At 62.7% G+C, this 14,736-nt stretch overlaps 1 protein-coding gene across 1 annotated transcript in view; it reads right to left on the bottom strand.

Annotated features, from left to right (window-relative positions):
• The window catches only part of HMCN2 (hemicentin 2), a 32,556-nt gene that overhangs the window by 1,144 nt on the left and 16,676 nt on the right, over nt 1–14,736 (bottom strand). Inside the window, exons 35-77 of the mRNA XM_066200991.1 lie at nt 14,381–14,548; nt 13,887–14,000; nt 13,632–13,774; nt 13,328–13,478; nt 12,888–13,106; nt 12,553–12,666; nt 12,300–12,487; nt 12,111–12,207; nt 11,696–11,857; nt 11,217–11,330; nt 10,977–11,108; nt 10,354–10,497; nt 10,094–10,253; nt 9,649–9,773; nt 9,380–9,563; nt 9,113–9,210; nt 8,563–8,835; nt 8,274–8,464; nt 8,117–8,198; nt 7,761–7,897; nt 7,508–7,649; nt 7,162–7,309; nt 6,794–6,921; nt 6,512–6,668; nt 6,265–6,386; nt 5,866–6,030; nt 5,672–5,779; nt 5,460–5,594; nt 5,039–5,173; nt 4,736–4,920; nt 4,225–4,438; nt 3,927–4,061; nt 3,666–3,856; nt 3,497–3,578; nt 3,100–3,369; nt 2,196–2,345; nt 1,867–2,004; nt 1,605–1,726; nt 1,274–1,511; nt 1,087–1,149; nt 866–994; nt 452–772; nt 113–232 (exon numbers count right to left, since the gene is read on the bottom strand). Coding sequence (XP_066057088.1) covers nt 113–232; nt 452–772; nt 866–994; nt 1,087–1,149; nt 1,274–1,511; nt 1,605–1,726; nt 1,867–2,004; nt 2,196–2,345; nt 3,100–3,369; nt 3,497–3,578; nt 3,666–3,856; nt 3,927–4,061; nt 4,225–4,438; nt 4,736–4,920; nt 5,039–5,173; nt 5,460–5,594; nt 5,672–5,779; nt 5,866–6,030; nt 6,265–6,386; nt 6,512–6,668; nt 6,794–6,921; nt 7,162–7,309; nt 7,508–7,649; nt 7,761–7,897; nt 8,117–8,198; nt 8,274–8,464; nt 8,563–8,835; nt 9,113–9,210; nt 9,380–9,563; nt 9,649–9,773; nt 10,094–10,253; nt 10,354–10,497; nt 10,977–11,108; nt 11,217–11,330; nt 11,696–11,857; nt 12,111–12,207; nt 12,300–12,487; nt 12,553–12,666; nt 12,888–13,106; nt 13,328–13,478; nt 13,632–13,774; nt 13,887–14,000; nt 14,381–14,548 — 6,594 coding nt within the window. The remainder of the gene's footprint in view (nt 1–112; nt 233–451; nt 773–865; nt 995–1,086; nt 1,150–1,273; nt 1,512–1,604; nt 1,727–1,866; nt 2,005–2,195; nt 2,346–3,099; nt 3,370–3,496; nt 3,579–3,665; nt 3,857–3,926; nt 4,062–4,224; nt 4,439–4,735; nt 4,921–5,038; nt 5,174–5,459; nt 5,595–5,671; nt 5,780–5,865; nt 6,031–6,264; nt 6,387–6,511; nt 6,669–6,793; nt 6,922–7,161; nt 7,310–7,507; nt 7,650–7,760; nt 7,898–8,116; nt 8,199–8,273; nt 8,465–8,562; nt 8,836–9,112; nt 9,211–9,379; nt 9,564–9,648; nt 9,774–10,093; nt 10,254–10,353; nt 10,498–10,976; nt 11,109–11,216; nt 11,331–11,695; nt 11,858–12,110; nt 12,208–12,299; nt 12,488–12,552; nt 12,667–12,887; nt 13,107–13,327; nt 13,479–13,631; nt 13,775–13,886; nt 14,001–14,380; nt 14,549–14,736) is intronic.

Below are 14,736 nucleotides of genomic sequence, written 5' to 3'. Positions count from 1 at the left end.
CACTGTGGAGAGCTGAGGCTGGGAACGACCCTCCCAAATGAAGGAGAAAGTCCTGCAGCCTCAAAAAGATGACACCCAGGGCACCATGGGGATGGGGCACCCCTGCACTGACCTTGGCAGGTCTTCCCATTGGACAGCAGCCGGTAGCCAGGGGGGCAGAGGCAGCTGTAGCTGCCCAGGATGTTCCTGCACTCATGCTGGCACTGGTTCAGTGTCTGACACTCGTCGAGATCTGTGGGACAAGAGGGATGAAGGCAAGAGGGGAAGGATCAATCCCCTCTGGTGCCACTGCCTTGGGCCAACCTGGCTCTCGCCTCCCCTTCCCATCACAGCAAAGACCACAAGGCACCAACAAGGCAGTGGACAGGGCAGCAAGAAGGACACGAGGTACCTTTTGGGGACAAAGCAGTCTCTGAACTCCCTTCAAAACCCATCTCCAATGCACGCTCACCAGTGCAGGTGCCATTCCTCCTGATGTAGCCCGTGGGGCAGGGGGGGCCCCGGGCACCCATCCCAGCGTCCTTGGCCACGCGGCGCAGGGCGAGCTGAGTGTAGAAGGACCGTCCCCGCGGGTGGCTGCTCGGCCCCTGCCGGCGCAGGGGAGTCTCCCGGGGCACGCTGTTCGTTGTGTCCACTCCCTCCATCCCTGCTGTGCCGCACTGTCCTCCCGGCAGCAGGGTCTTGCCAGCGGGGCACAGGCACTCGTAGGAGCCCCGCAGGTTGCGGCACTCAAAGGCACACGGTGGGGGAAACTGCAGGCACTCATTGACATCTGGGGGAGGAGAGAGGTGGGCAGCTGCAGCTGGATGAGGGAAACTGAGGCTGGAACAGGGCAGGGGGGTGACCCTGAGAGCCCAGCTCGTACCCAAGCATGGCCAGCCAACGCCCAGCGTGCGGTAGCCGGGAGGGCAGGAGCAGCGGTAGGACCCGGCAGCGTTCTGGCAGATCTGGTTGTAGCGGCAAGCATGGGACCCCTCAGTGCATTCATCAACATCTGGGCAGCAGAGAGAGGACAGGGTTGGGGAGCAGGGAAGTGGCACCGGTTTCCCCTTGCCATCCTCATGCCCTCTCGGGAAGGGTCCATACCAATGCAGTACAGCTGCCCAGAGTCTGGGCTGAATCCCAGTGGGCACTGGTCTCTATCAGGCCCTGTGAATTGAGCAGGGAGAACAAGACATGACGTGCCACTGCAGGGACATGGCCTTTGCGCCCTCACGGACACCCAGAACTTACAACAGATCTCCATCCCCATCCTGGGGGCTCCCCTGGTTACCTGCATCAAGTGAGGCACGGAGCTGGAAGAGGAGCTCCTGTTTGGCTGGGTCATAGGAGGCGGTGATGGCTCTGGCCCGGAGGTGCTGCACCCGGGGGGGCTGTGGGCCCACGGGGGGGTCGAAGACGATGGTGTGATTGCAGTGGGCACGGACGAGGCGCCCATCCCGCAGGAAGCTCTGCACCGAGCCCCCGGAGAGCTGCCCCGCACCCGTCCGCACGTAGCGCTCACTGAAGTCCTGGGGAGAGGCAGGGAGGGGGTCAGGCTTTGGACTCCCCATGCTCCCGGCATGGGAGTCATAGTCCCACGGGGATAATGGGCAGTGCAGGACCTGCAGCAGCACCACGGCATCGCTGAAGCTCTCCGGCACAGAGCCGCTGATGACGCTGTCCAGCCGCAGAGAGTCAGGGCCATCTGCACCCCGGGCGAGGTGGGTGACCCGCAGGAGCTCCCCTGCCAGGGGGGAACGGTGAGCAGCACCCCACAGCACCCCCACACACAGCTTCACTCCCGTGTCACGGACGGTGCGTGGGGGAGGTGGAGTCTGAGCTTCCCCAGGAGCTGACCAGGCTCTCCTGGCAGAGACCTCTCACCTGTGGGAAACTGCAGCAGTGACTCGTGCTGGAAGGAGCCCTGGGTGAGCAGGAAGCCGCTCTGGGCTGCCCCGCTGGCCTGTGCCAAGGACCAGTAAATGGGGGCGATGATGGTCACCAGCACCCGCATCAGCGGCCCTGGGAATGGGGAAGAAAGGATGTCACCATGGAGACAGCACCCTCCTGGGGGGACACCCAGGCTGTCCCATCCCTCCTGGCCAACAGTGAAAGGTTTGGGGGGAAAAAAGAAATAAAAACCTTTCCTCCAAGATTTACATCTGACAGAGGTCACAGCTCTCACAGGGGTGAGGGTAGAAATGTCCGCTCACCTATGGCAGGTGGAATGCTCCCAATGCTGCTCCGGAGGGCGGCGGTGCTGGACTCAGAGTCCCCCAGCACGGTGGCATCGAGGGCAGAGACACCGAGCTCGTGGCCATTGATGACACCGACCAGGCTGCCCCGCACCTGGTGCAGCTCCCCTGGGGCAAACGGGATGGAGTCAGGCAGCAACACTGGGACTGCGCTCCCATGGGAGAGCAGGGTGCTTGCCTGACCTTCCTCTCACTAATTTGCGTGTCAAAAAAATCTTGTTTTCTGGAGGTGAAGGCAGCCAGAGTAAGGCAGGCAGTGTCCCTGCCTGGCTGCAGCACAGTCCCCAGAGACCCCATAGCTCCAGGCACAGTGCCATGTTGACAAGGGATGTTGTGAGTGCGGCCCTGTGCCTCATCACACCAACAGGCACTGACACCCCCAAACCCTGCTCTGTATCAACCTCAAGGCCCTGGCATAGCCCCAAGCTTTTATTTGCTTCTCCAACGTGCCTGGCAGCGAAATGCCACCAGCCACACAAGGGCACATAGGGCACCTGGCACTTCCTCCAGCCTGGCTCTCTGCTCCCGAGGGGCAGCAGGAAAGGATGTGTCTGTGCATTTAGCAGAGCCCCTGGGAGATGGGAATTTAATCATGGGCAGCTAAGGCAGGAAGGCCGAGGAGAGGCAACTGAGGGCTGGCAGGCGGTGGCTGCTCCAGAGAGGCTCTGCTGGGGCTCAGGCCTTCAGCTGAGCAGAGAGGAGAGGACAAACCAGAGTATGAATCCCAGGGGTTACAAGCAGCAAGGCAATATCACTCCAAACCACCACGCTGGAGGTCCTACCCCAGGGTGTAACTGCACTGCAGGCAGCCCCAGCCCCCCGAGGCAGCCCCAGCCCCCCAGGGCCAGGGGCAGACACCCACCTTGGACATCCAGGGAGGTGCGGGCCGCAGCAGAGCCCAGGGCGTTGCGGGCGAGGCAGGAGTAGCTGCCGGCATCACGGTGGGTGACAGAGGGCAGGAGCAGGGTAGCGTTGGGCAGGACACGAGCGTGGGGACCCTCGGGCAGTGGCTCCCCATCCCGCTGCCACTCCACGGAGGGGGTGGGCTCCCCTGACACGACACAGTGCAGCAGCACCTGCTGCCCAGCGTGGGCCCTCACCTCTGCTGGTGTCACTGTCACCACAGGGGCACCTGGGCAGGGAAAGGGATGCAGGCGGTGATGCAGCATTCCCCACGGATCAGGGGTAGTTGGAGGGGCTGAGAGGTGACACGGTTTGCAGTCCCTTAAAAGAAGGGTGCAGAGGGGGCCAGCACTCACTCCGCAGAGCCAGGGTGACAACTTTTGCTGCTGTGCCCGCATCATTCTCCGCCACACACCGGTACTGCCCCACATCGGTGCTCTAGCAGGACCAACAGCATCAGCACAGCGTTTTGCTTTGCCAGGAAAGCACCCTGGAATGCGCCAGCACCCCCCAGGCCCTGCTCACCCCCACAGCACGGATGGCCAGGGATCCATTCTGCAGCTGCTGCAGGCGCCCATGGGCCACCAGCGGCATCCCGTCCTTGCTCCAGCGGATGAGGGGCTCAGGGTGACCCTGGGCACGGCAGTCGAGGAGGGCGTCACCTCCGGAGTGCTCCACCTGGTAGATGCTGGCGTCCCCCTGTATGACGGGTGCCTCTGGGAAAGAGAAAGGGATGGCAGAGGAGGGGGGCTGGCTGGGCACCCCAGTTTCCCTGCCAGCACCTACCTCTGACAGAGACAAAGACAGCGGCCCTGATGGCACCGGCGCTGTTCTCGGCGTGGCAGACGTAGGTGCCGCTGTCCGTGGGTGTGGCTGCCTCCCGCCGCAGGATGCTCCGCCCGTTGTGCCCCGACACATCATCTGCGGGGTGCAAACCCCCAAAAAGAGTGGTTGGCCATCAGCTGGTTACAACCTCACACAGCCAGACGTGCTGGCACCCCGGGGACCCAGAAAGGTGGGACAAGGGTGGCACCAGGATCACATTCTCCCCCAAGTTCAGCATCCTGTGCCCCTGCCCAGGTACCAGTGACGAGCTGCCCGTTGGCCATCCAGGAGACGCGAGGCTGGGGGCTGCCCACTGCGGCACACACCAGCTCCAGCCTCTCGCCCCGGCTCAGGGTGATGTCTGTGGGCAGGTGGGTGAAGGTGGGCAGGGTGTGGATGGAGAGGGAGAGCCGGCGAACGGCCCTCCCAGCAGAGTTCACCGCGGTGCAGGAGTAGCTCCCAGCATCCCCTTCCTGTGTGAGGATGAGAGGGAATCATGTCGGGTCTGGGCTCCAGCTGCAGCCCTGGCTCGCTGAGCTACAGCTCTGCTGGTTCTTGTGCACCTAAAAAGTCGCAGTTTGGACAGAGCCACTTTTCCCAGCCCACATCAGCAATGTCACACTGCCCCAACCCTCCAGCCTGTGGCACAGGACTGCACGGGGCTCTCCCTCTGCCAGATAGATTCATAAACAGCCAAATGCCCTTCAGCTCCAGAAGACACTTGTTCCTCAGCACTCCAACCTCACAGCGCCCTAGGGGACAGTGCTCACCTGGACATCCCGGAGCAGCAGCTCCCCGGAGGGCAGGACAGTGGCCCTCCCGCCCCGCAGCAGGGCTCCCTCCCGGCTCCAGGACACGCGGGGCTCGGGGACACCGCGGGCGGCACAGGGCAGCAGCACCTCCAGCCCCTCCAGCACCACCAGCTCCAGTGGGCCGGCAGTGATGACGGGGGGCACTGGATGGGGCAGAAGGGCAGGGGCTTGCTCACAGCTTGGCAGCCACGCTTTGCTGTGAGGTGCTGAGGAGGGGGCTGAGCACAATGGTGAGCGCTGGGGCTCTGATCGCTGCTGTACCTTGCACAATGAGCCTGGTCCTCCCCGCAGCGGTGCCCGAGGGGTTGCGAGCCATGCACAGGTAGGTCCCTGCATCCTCTGGGGCGGCTCGGAGGAGGCGGAGCTGCCCGTTGGGGAGCACCTTCAGCCCAGACCCTGGCAGAAATGAAGGACAGGTTGGGGCAGCACAGCTCAGCCAAGGCACAGATGGATGATGTGCAGGGGCTGCTTCCCCCACAGAAGTGCCTCTTCCCAAGGAGTCTCCATGGCACAGCTCCAGTGGCCACCTCACCCACCGAGAACAGCAGCCAGGAGAACCCAGGCACAGTGACACCCCACACCCTGCCGGGATCCCTACAAACCCCTGGCACCTAAATCTCCCCCTAGGTAAAGGCTGGCAGGTAATGTGGGCTCTGCCAGGCCCCAGCACACTCCTGCTTACCTCCAGTGATGCCAACACCATCCTTTTGCCAGGTGACCTCTGGCCGGGGGACGCCTGTAGCCTCACAGGACAGCACCGTGCTGGTGTTGACCATCACCATCACCATACCAGGCAGGGGCTTCAAGGCAGGGGGCTCTGTGAAGGGCAGGGAAGTGCTATCCTGGGAAGAGGGCGCAGGACCCGCAGCAGCAGGACCCTGGGGCCGGGCATACCGTGCACTGTGAGCCTGAGGTGCTTCCGGGCCGTGCCCGCGGCGCTGCGAGCTGTGCAGGTGTAGCGGCCGCTGTGCGCAGGCAGCGCCTGCCTGATCTCCAGGGCTCCTGGAAAACAGCAGGCAGAGAGGAGGCACGGGGGGGCTGGCAGGGACGCCCTGTCCCCGCCGGGGCTGTGCTGCCCCGTGCTGTACCTCTGGGCAGGACGCGGTAGCCCCCTCCTCTGCCGCCCAGCTGAGCCCCCTCCTTGCTCCATGACACCGTGGGTGGGGGCACGCCCGAGGCGTAGCAGGTGAGGACTGCAGGGGACAGCCGGGTGACAACCACGTCTGTAAGGTCATCAGCGATGGTGGGGGGCACTGGAGAAAGGAGGGAGGGAGGTGAGCAGGGCTGGATGGCAAATGTTGAAGAGGATTCTGTCCCTGTTCGTATGGGCACAAGTATTTCTCTTCTCCTCTTGTCCACCCCCAAGAACAGTTCCTGAGTGGGGACCCAACCCTGTGTGGGGCTGTAGCACACCCACATCACCCCCGAGGTGGTGACAGATCCTGGGAAAGCCGCTCTCAGCAAGATCCCCAGCCCCAGGAGCTCACCATGGACAGACACAAGGAAGACCTTGCGTGCCTCTCCAGCAGCGTTGGTGGCGATGCACTCAAACCGCCCCTCGTCCCGGGGAGCAGGGCTGGAGATGAGCAGTGACCCTAAGGACTGCAAACTGCAGGCAGAGCACACATCAGGATCATCCCTGGATCACCCCTGTCCCACAGGAGCTGCAGGAAGAGCAAACCCCACCCTACAAGGGAACCTTTCGGTGTACAAGGTGGTGGGTGCTGCAGGTACCTGTAGGTGCCAGGTGGGAGGTGCAGGTTCAGGGGACGGCCATCCTTCTCCCATCTGATGTGGGGCTCGGGGGTCCCCCAGGCATCACAGCCCAGCGTGGCTGGCTGCTGAGCCAGCAGGGTGAGGTTGGAGGGCCCAGGAGTGATGGCAGGAGGAACTGTGGGAGGGCATGGCAGCAATGAGCACAGGACAGGAGCACACCTGCACTGATGAGAGCAGCCCAGCAGAGGTGGGTTGCAGGAGGGTGAGATCCGGAGGGATCCGTCCAGCTCTCCAGCTTACCCAGGACTTGGAGGTCCAGGCCTCGCCGGTCAGAGCCAGCAGGGCTGGATGCCATGCACAGGTAATGGCCCAAATCCTGGGCCTGGACGGGATCAATTTTCAGGGAGCCTCCAGGCAGGAGCTGCAGCCTGAGGAGGGAAAGCAGCTGAACCCCGTGGGGGCTCTGCATGGCCAGGCTGCCTCGCACAGAGAACAAGGGTTGGGAAGGTGACAAGTGCAGCCACATGCAGCACATGCCCACAGAGCTGGTGTGAGGACAGAGCACGGCTCTTCACAGGGTGACCGGCACATTAAACCACTTGTTGCTGCAGAGGGTGGCATGATCTGAGTGCCAGCTCTTGGTGCCACCAACCCGCAGGGCCTCCTACCTGTCACTCCCAGGCAGGGACAGGAGCTGGCCGTCCTTCCGCCACGTCACCCGGGGCTCGGGCCACCCCTCCGCCAGGCACGGCAGCACGGCCGAGGCGTTCAGCAGCACCTTCACCTCCGCGGGGCCCGCCTGGATCTCCGGGGCCACTGCGGCAGCACCGAGACACCACCGAGAGGGCGCAGTAAGGCTCAGGGATGGAGGATGCCAGCCCAGAGCAGCACTGGGTGTAGTCTATCCAGAACATCCCATCACCCGACCATAAGACACCCTATAATATCCCACATCCTTCATTTAACCGGGAAGGAGCCGGCCCTCAGGGCAGGGCAGGGCAGGGCGGCACTCACCGTGAAGCCGCACCCGGAGGCGCGGGCCGGTGTCCCCGGGGGCGCTGGTGGCCCTGCAGCTGTACTCGCCGCCGTCCGCCGCTGCCACCGCCCGGAGCTGCAGGAAACGCCCCTGGGCCAGGATCTGCCTGCGGCCATTCTCCTAAAACCCCCCGGGACCCCCATCAGCGGCCACCCAGCACCAGCCCGATGCTGCTGGTGACGGTGCATCCCAGTCCCTGACCACGACCGTCCCTGGCTTTGTCACGGGTACCTGCAGCAGGGAGCCCTCCCGGTGCCACTCGATGTTGGGGTGGGGCTCAGCACCTTCTGGGCACTCCAGGAGGAGCTGTCCCCCTGCCACAGCCGTGATGATGGGGATCTCCCCGGTGCTGGCCCTGCCGGGGGGTGCTGTGGGACATGGGCCGGGGGGTCAGGGTGTCCCTGGTGGGTTGAACACCCCCATCCCTGTCCCCATAGGTCATGCAGCACCATCACTGTGCTCCAGATCCCTCTTCTGGAGCCCACACCAATCCCAAAGAAGGATGCAGTGTTGCTCTGGCTCTCTGGTCCCCCAGAGCTTGGACCATCCTGCAGCCCCCCCTCGCTGCACTGCTGGGATCACACTACCTTGGATGCTGACATGGAAGCTCCTGCTGTCCTCCCCTGCAGGGCTAGTGGCCAGGCAGTTGTACAGGCCAGCATCAGCCGCCTGCACAATCAGGAGAAGAAAAAAATGAGGCACAAAATGAAAACCCAGGTAGGGAGAAAAAAGTGGAGCTCTTACCTCAATGCTCTCAATGTGGAGGGTGCTCTCATTCCCCGACAGGAGCCAGGGCCCTGCCAGCAGCTGTCCGTCCTTCTCCCAGGTGACAGTGGGCATGGGGACACCTGTCACCACACACCTCAGCTCTAGAGGGGTGCCCGCAGCGATGGATATCTCAGTGGGATGGGATGCAGCCTCAACACGGGGTGTCTCTGCAAGGCACACAGCAAGGCAGGAGGGCTCATCCCCTCATTGCCCCCCAAAAATTGGCTAAGCTGCCCTTCCCAAATCCCAGAGGGATGACACGCACCCATCACCACGAGGTGGAAGGCTTTGCTGACCTCTCCCACCTCGTTCACCACCAGGCACGAGTAAATGCCTGAATCAGCTGGTGCCACAGACACTAGGCTCAGCTGTCGGCCACCAGACCCCTGATCACTCTGCTGCCCCAGGGGCTCTCCATCCTTCAGCCAGGTCACTGACGGTGCTGGGGACCCGGTGGCTTCGCAGGTGAAAGTGACATCGGAGCCCTCAGCCACCATCTGCTCCTCACTGCTCTCGGGGCTCTCCAGGACAGGGGGCACTGGGGAGAAAAGTCAGGTCCCCAGACACTGGGGGTGGGTTTGGCTGCTCCCTGGTGTCCTGCGAGCAGCCAGAGGTGGCTCAGCCCTCCTGCAGGATGCTCTGGGACTGCTCTCAGGCTGGTTCTGCTTTGCTCCATCCTGTCCAAGCCCACCCCAGCAGTCGAGCAATGGTTCTGGACCCAGCTTGGGAATGGGCTGCAATGCACAACGTGTGCTCTGCCAACAAAAGCAGTGTCAGTGCCCCCTGCCCTGCCCTCCCAGCCCCCTGCCCTGTACCCTGTATCTGCAGGACAAAGCTGTGATCGGCCACTCCTGCCCGGCTGGAGACAATGCAGGTGTAGAGTCCAGCATCGGAGAGCTGTGCCTGGGAGATCCTAACCCACGGGATAGAACACAGGGATGGGGAGGAGACGTCAGCTCCGGGTGATGCCCTGCTCCCCAAGGTGACACTCAACCCCTTCAGGGTGCAGCAGTGCCCTCGTGCAAACCCGGGTACCAGCCCCAAAGCCTGTGGCTGACCATTGCTCCAGGGTCACTTCTCACCGGAGGATGTGCCCAGCCGAGAGCAGGGTGACATGAGGGGACAGGCGGAGGGGCAGCCCATCCTTCAGCCAGCTCACGTGCAGCGGAGGGGACCCCCGTGCCCAGCACTCCAGTGTCACCACGGCGGACAGGACTCCACGGACCACCCCCGAGTCATCGGCGCCTCTCTCGATGGCGGGAGGGACTAGGGCAGGGGACAGCGGGGCTGCTGCGGCTGTCGGGGCTGGGGGTGGCCCCGGCGCTGCCCCGCAGGTCCCAGCCCTGCTCACCCAGCACGTTCAGCGTGTGCAGCCGCGTGTCCTCGCCCAGGCTGTTCCGGGCCAGGCACGTGTAAGCTCCGGAGTCGGCAGCTCGCAGCCCCTCCAGGAGCAGGGTGCTGCCATCCGGGGACACCCTGCGTGGCGGGGATGGGACAGTGACCTGTGTGCTCACCCCGAACGTGCCCATGGGGCAGAAGGGCTCTGTGCTCGGTTTACAGCCAAGAATGAGGATTTTGGGGCACTTTGCAAGGTCAGGACATCGACTGGGACCGTGCCAGGGTGTCAGCGACCATCCCAGGCTCCAAGGTTTAACCCAGGATGATATTCTCTCAGCAAAGAGCTGGGATGAGTGCATCCCAGAACAAACAACAGGAAGAAGCAGCCCAGCTCAACCTGTCTTTTGCCCAGCAATTCTGGGGACCCTGAGCCCCTGCGGTGTCCCCCCCAGACTCACCGGGCGTGTGAGGGGTGCTGCAGCCCCAGGGGCTGCCCGTCCTTCAGCCAGGAGATGTGGGGGGTGGGCTGCCCCTCTGCCCGGCACTCCAGCCTCACCCTGCTGCCCTCCAGCACGCTGTGCTCACTGGGGTCCCCTACGCTGCTGATCTGGGGGGCCACTGCACCGAGAAGAGAGGGAGGCTGAGGAAGAGGAGGGGGAGGAAGGCTCACCTCTGAGGCAGAGCCCGCAGGGACCAGGCTGCCTCGGGGAATCCCTACCTCGCACCAGCACCACGAAGTCCTTGCGTGTCTGAGCCCCTGGGCCTTGTGCCAGGCAGGTGTATTGGCCCTGGTGGAAGGGCTGGAGGGGGCTGAGCTGCAGCTGGGCCCCCCCGGACACCAGACCCTGCTCTGGGCTCATCTCTGCAAGCAGACAGGGTGAAGGGGGCTGAGCAGTGCTCCTCCACCGAGCCTTCCCCAGGATCATTGTCGTGCTTCCCCCTTTCCCCCCCCGGGACTCAGGTTTGGGGGCAATGTTAAAGCAAAGCAGGGTTTTTCCAGAGATCATTGCTGGAGCTTTACAGGAGAAAAGAGGCACTGGTTTGGGGGCAAACCCCCATCCCAGGAAGTCCCAAGGGCTGGTACCCAGAGAGCTCATCCCTGGCACATCCCTCCATCACATCTTGTGCCCACATCCCATTGCTTCGAGCCTCAGGAATGAACCTGAGGTCTCTTAAAAGCATGCAGGGAAAGCCCCTTCACGCTCTGTCCCCTCCCTGTGCAGCCCTGAGGGTCTCTTGTAGCAGGATTAGAAGTCAGGAAACTGAGGCAGGACTGCTTGGAGGGGAACAGCAGCGAGGCTGGGGGTGGCAGCCTGGCACAGCCCTCCCCTGCACACACACCCAGCGGGCGCCCGTCCTTCAGCCAGGTGACAGCGGGCACAGCCACACCAGGGACTTGGCAGGTCAGGACCAGGGGTGTCCCTATGTCAGCTTCAAGCGTCTCCTGCTGCGGGTCCTGGATGCCTGGGGGTTCTGAGGAGGATGAGCAGGGACAGGGGTGTGAGACAGACTGGGGTTCACTGTCAGCTCCTCACTGTGTGCTCTGGGGACAGAGCTCCTGGCTGAGCCCTCACCCCTTACCATGGACGGTGAGAATGAAGCTCTTCTCATCCTGGCTGGCCACGTTCAGTGCCATGCACGTGTATGTGCCTGAGCTGGAAAGCTGCAGGTGAGGGAGCTGCAGCACCCGAGAGCCTGGAAGAAATGGAGAGCAGGGAATCAGGACAGCCTGGAGCAGAACCAGGTCTGGGCTACCATGCCAGCAAGGTGACTGATCCTCCAGCATTCGGCCAAGCTCCATGCAAAAGGAGTCTGGCTATGGAAGTCTCATCTTTGAGGTCCAAAGCCTTGCTGTGCCCCTGCTGAGCTCCCAGGAAGCAGCAGCATGGAGCTCTGCAGGATGCAGCCCTTGCTGATCACTCAGCAGCGTGTCATTAGTGTGTCGTACAAAGGCTGAGCTCGAGCCCCACATGTGGCATCCAACAGGGGGGATTAGGGGCCCTAGAGCTCGCTGTCAAGAGCCAGGGCACAGGCAATCATCCTGGCCCATCCCAACATACCTCGGGTGACAGTCACCTCCTCACCGAGGCGCAGGGCGTGGCCATCCTTGTACCAGGTGATCTCTGCAGCCGGGTGGGATCGGATGTCACACACGAGTGAGACGCTGCCATTGACGACGCCATCGACGTTTTCGGGCTCTGTACCCACGCTCCAGGGAGTTTCTGCTCCAGTGCACCCAAAAGACAGTGCCAAAGGGGAGCCATCAGTGCGGAGGTCGATGCCTCCCCAGAAGGAAACACGCACCGAGCCTCTCGCCTGCTCGGAGCGTGTGACACCTCAGGCTCCTCGCACGGGGCCAGCGTGACCAGCTCAGGGAGACAGAGGCAGCTCCAGAGCCACGGGAAACTCCAGTTGGTGGAGAGAGAGAGGAGGAGGGGAGTAAATCAGTGACCCGGAGAAGGGGAGATGCCTTACCCCGCACAGCGAGGGCAAAGTGCTTCTCGGCTGACCCGGCCGGGTTCTCAGCCATGCACGTGTAACTCCCGGTGTCACCCGCCTCCACCAGTGCCACCTGCAGAGGGGGAGCAGAGCACCACTGAGCGCTGCCCCGAGATGGAGAGATGCTGAGACTCCCACGGGGACCCTGCTGAGGGGAACACCAACCTGCAGGACAGTGCCACCCTCCAGCAGCTGGTGCCGTGGGCCAGTCTCTATGGGGAGATCATTCCAGAGCCAGGACACTGTGGGCTCTGGGTGCCCAGTGGCTTCACACTCAAAGCGCACAGTGCCGTTGATGGTGGCCGTCACCTCCTCCACCAGGTCCTCTGTGCCACCACGGATGGCCGGGGCAGCTGGAAGCGGGTGGTTATGGGGCTGCCACGTGCCTCAACCCAGTGTCCCCTGTCCCCGTACTCACTCAGCACCTCCAGCTCGTAGTGCAGGCGGTCCCATCCCGCAGCGTTGGCCGCCTCGCAGGTGTACCTGCCCCTGTCCTCCTCCTGCACCGCCTGCAGCTGCAGCACCCGGCCCCCTGTGACAGGGACAGGGCACAGGGAAGGGTCTGTGGGATATCCCCTGCACGGCCCCAGTGACTCAGAGGTCCCACGGGTGCTGTGTGTGCTGGCAGGAGGAAGGGGAAAAGATCCAACCTCCTCTGTGCTATGGATGCTCTTAACCCACAAGGCTGCTGCGGGACCACCCCCAAGCCCCACAGTGGGGGTTCACATCCACTACTGCTCCTACACCCATTACCTTGCAGCATCAGCACCCCCAGGCCAGGGGACAGGGGCTGCCCATCCTTGTACCAGGTGAGCTGGGGGGGTGGGATGGCACTGGTGTCGCAGTAGAGGGCGGTGGGCTGGCCAAGGACAGCCTGTCGGTGCTCTGTCACCTCCCCATCCTGGTCTTCCTCCCGATAGAAGATCTCAAGGGCTTCTTTGGGGCTTGTTTGCTGCTGGAAGATGGGGGGCACTGCGGGGACAGGCTGTGGTCAGCTGTGGGGAACAGGGACATCGACCCCCAGGTGCATCTACAGCATCTGCCCTCACTGGAGCTCAGGAGATGTTGTTTTCCAGCAGGCTTAAACTTCTTTCCTGCTCACCCTTCTCTGCTCCCACAAGTGACCCCTGAGGACCCCTGCTCTTGCTGAGACACCCTGTGCTCTGGGTGCTGGCTCCATGCCCAGGGCTCACCTTGGACATGCACGATGAAGTCCCTGTCATCTTCACCCACAGCATTGGTGGCCACGCAGGTGTAGTGCCCGGAATCCAAGACACCAGCTGGTTGGATCTGGAGGACCTGCCCCTCACTGAGGATCTGGAGGTGTTCGGAGCTTGCCAGAAGCTGAAGGGAAGAAAGAGAAGGGCAGGAGGAGGATTACACACCCAGGAGTGGGGCAGAGCCCAGCCAGCCATATAGAGGGTATCTTCCCACTCCATCCAGCTGGGACAGTCCCCAAACCCAGCAGCTCCTCCCTGGTCACAGCTGGGACCTCACCTGCTTGTCCTTGTACCACCGGATGGTCGGCTCGGGCACAGCCCAGGTCTCACACTCCAGCACCACTGTGCTGTTGACCCTGGCTTTCACCTCTTTCACTGCAAACTCCCCCAGAGGATCCTCTCTGGCAATCCAAGGAGGAACTAGTGGGGAAAGACAAAGGGAAGCAAAAGGAAGCAAAAGGAAGCAGCACTGGCCCGGTTACAGTGGTGGGATCACTGCAGGAATTAGGAAGGACAAGGGGAGCTCCCTCACCCAGGACCTTCACAGCGTAGTTCTTCACGGCCTCCCCGTCCTCGTTGGCCACGATGCAGCTGTAGGTGCCCGTGTCCTCCTCCTGGGCGTTCAGGATCTGCAGCCCGTGGCCACCTGGGCAAAGGGGGTCTCCTGAGAGGGTCGCTGCTCACAGCCACAGCTCTCTCTCCCCATGCAGCACCTGAGGGCATCTCAAGGGACCTGCTGAGCACCTGCAAGCCTGGCTGGAGGGGGCCTAATGCTTTTCTAGAGCCCAGGCTTATGAAAATCAGCACTGAGGGGGCTCTAGTTATTATCAGGGGAGGCAGCACTTGGAAGAGCAGCATCCAGCTCTGATGGCCTGAGCCCTCAGGTCCTGCAGGATGATGACTTCTCACCATCCCACTGTGCTGGACCCCAGCCAGACCAAGAGAAAGCCCCACTCCCACTCCCCAAGGCATACACAGCAAGGGGCCACCACAGTCATGCAGAGTCAGTGGACAGCAGCACGGTACCAGGGAGCAGGAGGACATTTCTAGATGCTTTGACAGGAACCTCGTCCTTGAGCCAGGTGATGTTGGGAGATGGGTATGGCAGAGCCTCACAGACCAGGGAGATGGGGTTGTTGATGATCACTGTCACTTCTTCTGCAGCAGCGTCATCTCCAGCCAAGGTGGGACTGGCTGCAGAGATGTGGTTGTGCGTGAGATCAGCACCAGCACACACTTGGGTTTCCCAGGGCTTCATCCCCCCACCAGAGAGCATGATCCAAGATCAGGGAGTTGGACGTGACACAGCATGTGCCAGCTTCAGACTCTACCCTGTCCTGCCGCCCTCCAAAACCACAGAAACCCAGAAGACACATCCCCTC

This window comes from Chamaea fasciata, unplaced genomic scaffold, assembly GCF_029207755.1.
Source record: "Chamaea fasciata isolate MVZ Bird 193981 ecotype frontalis unplaced genomic scaffold, bChaFas1.0.hap1 SCAF_20, whole genome shotgun sequence".
In the NCBI taxonomy this organism is placed as follows: Eukaryota; Metazoa; Chordata; class Aves; order Passeriformes; family Sylviidae; genus Chamaea; species Chamaea fasciata.
The sequence above is the reverse complement of the archived record's forward strand: the minus strand, read 5'-3'. Positions and strand labels throughout refer to the sequence as shown.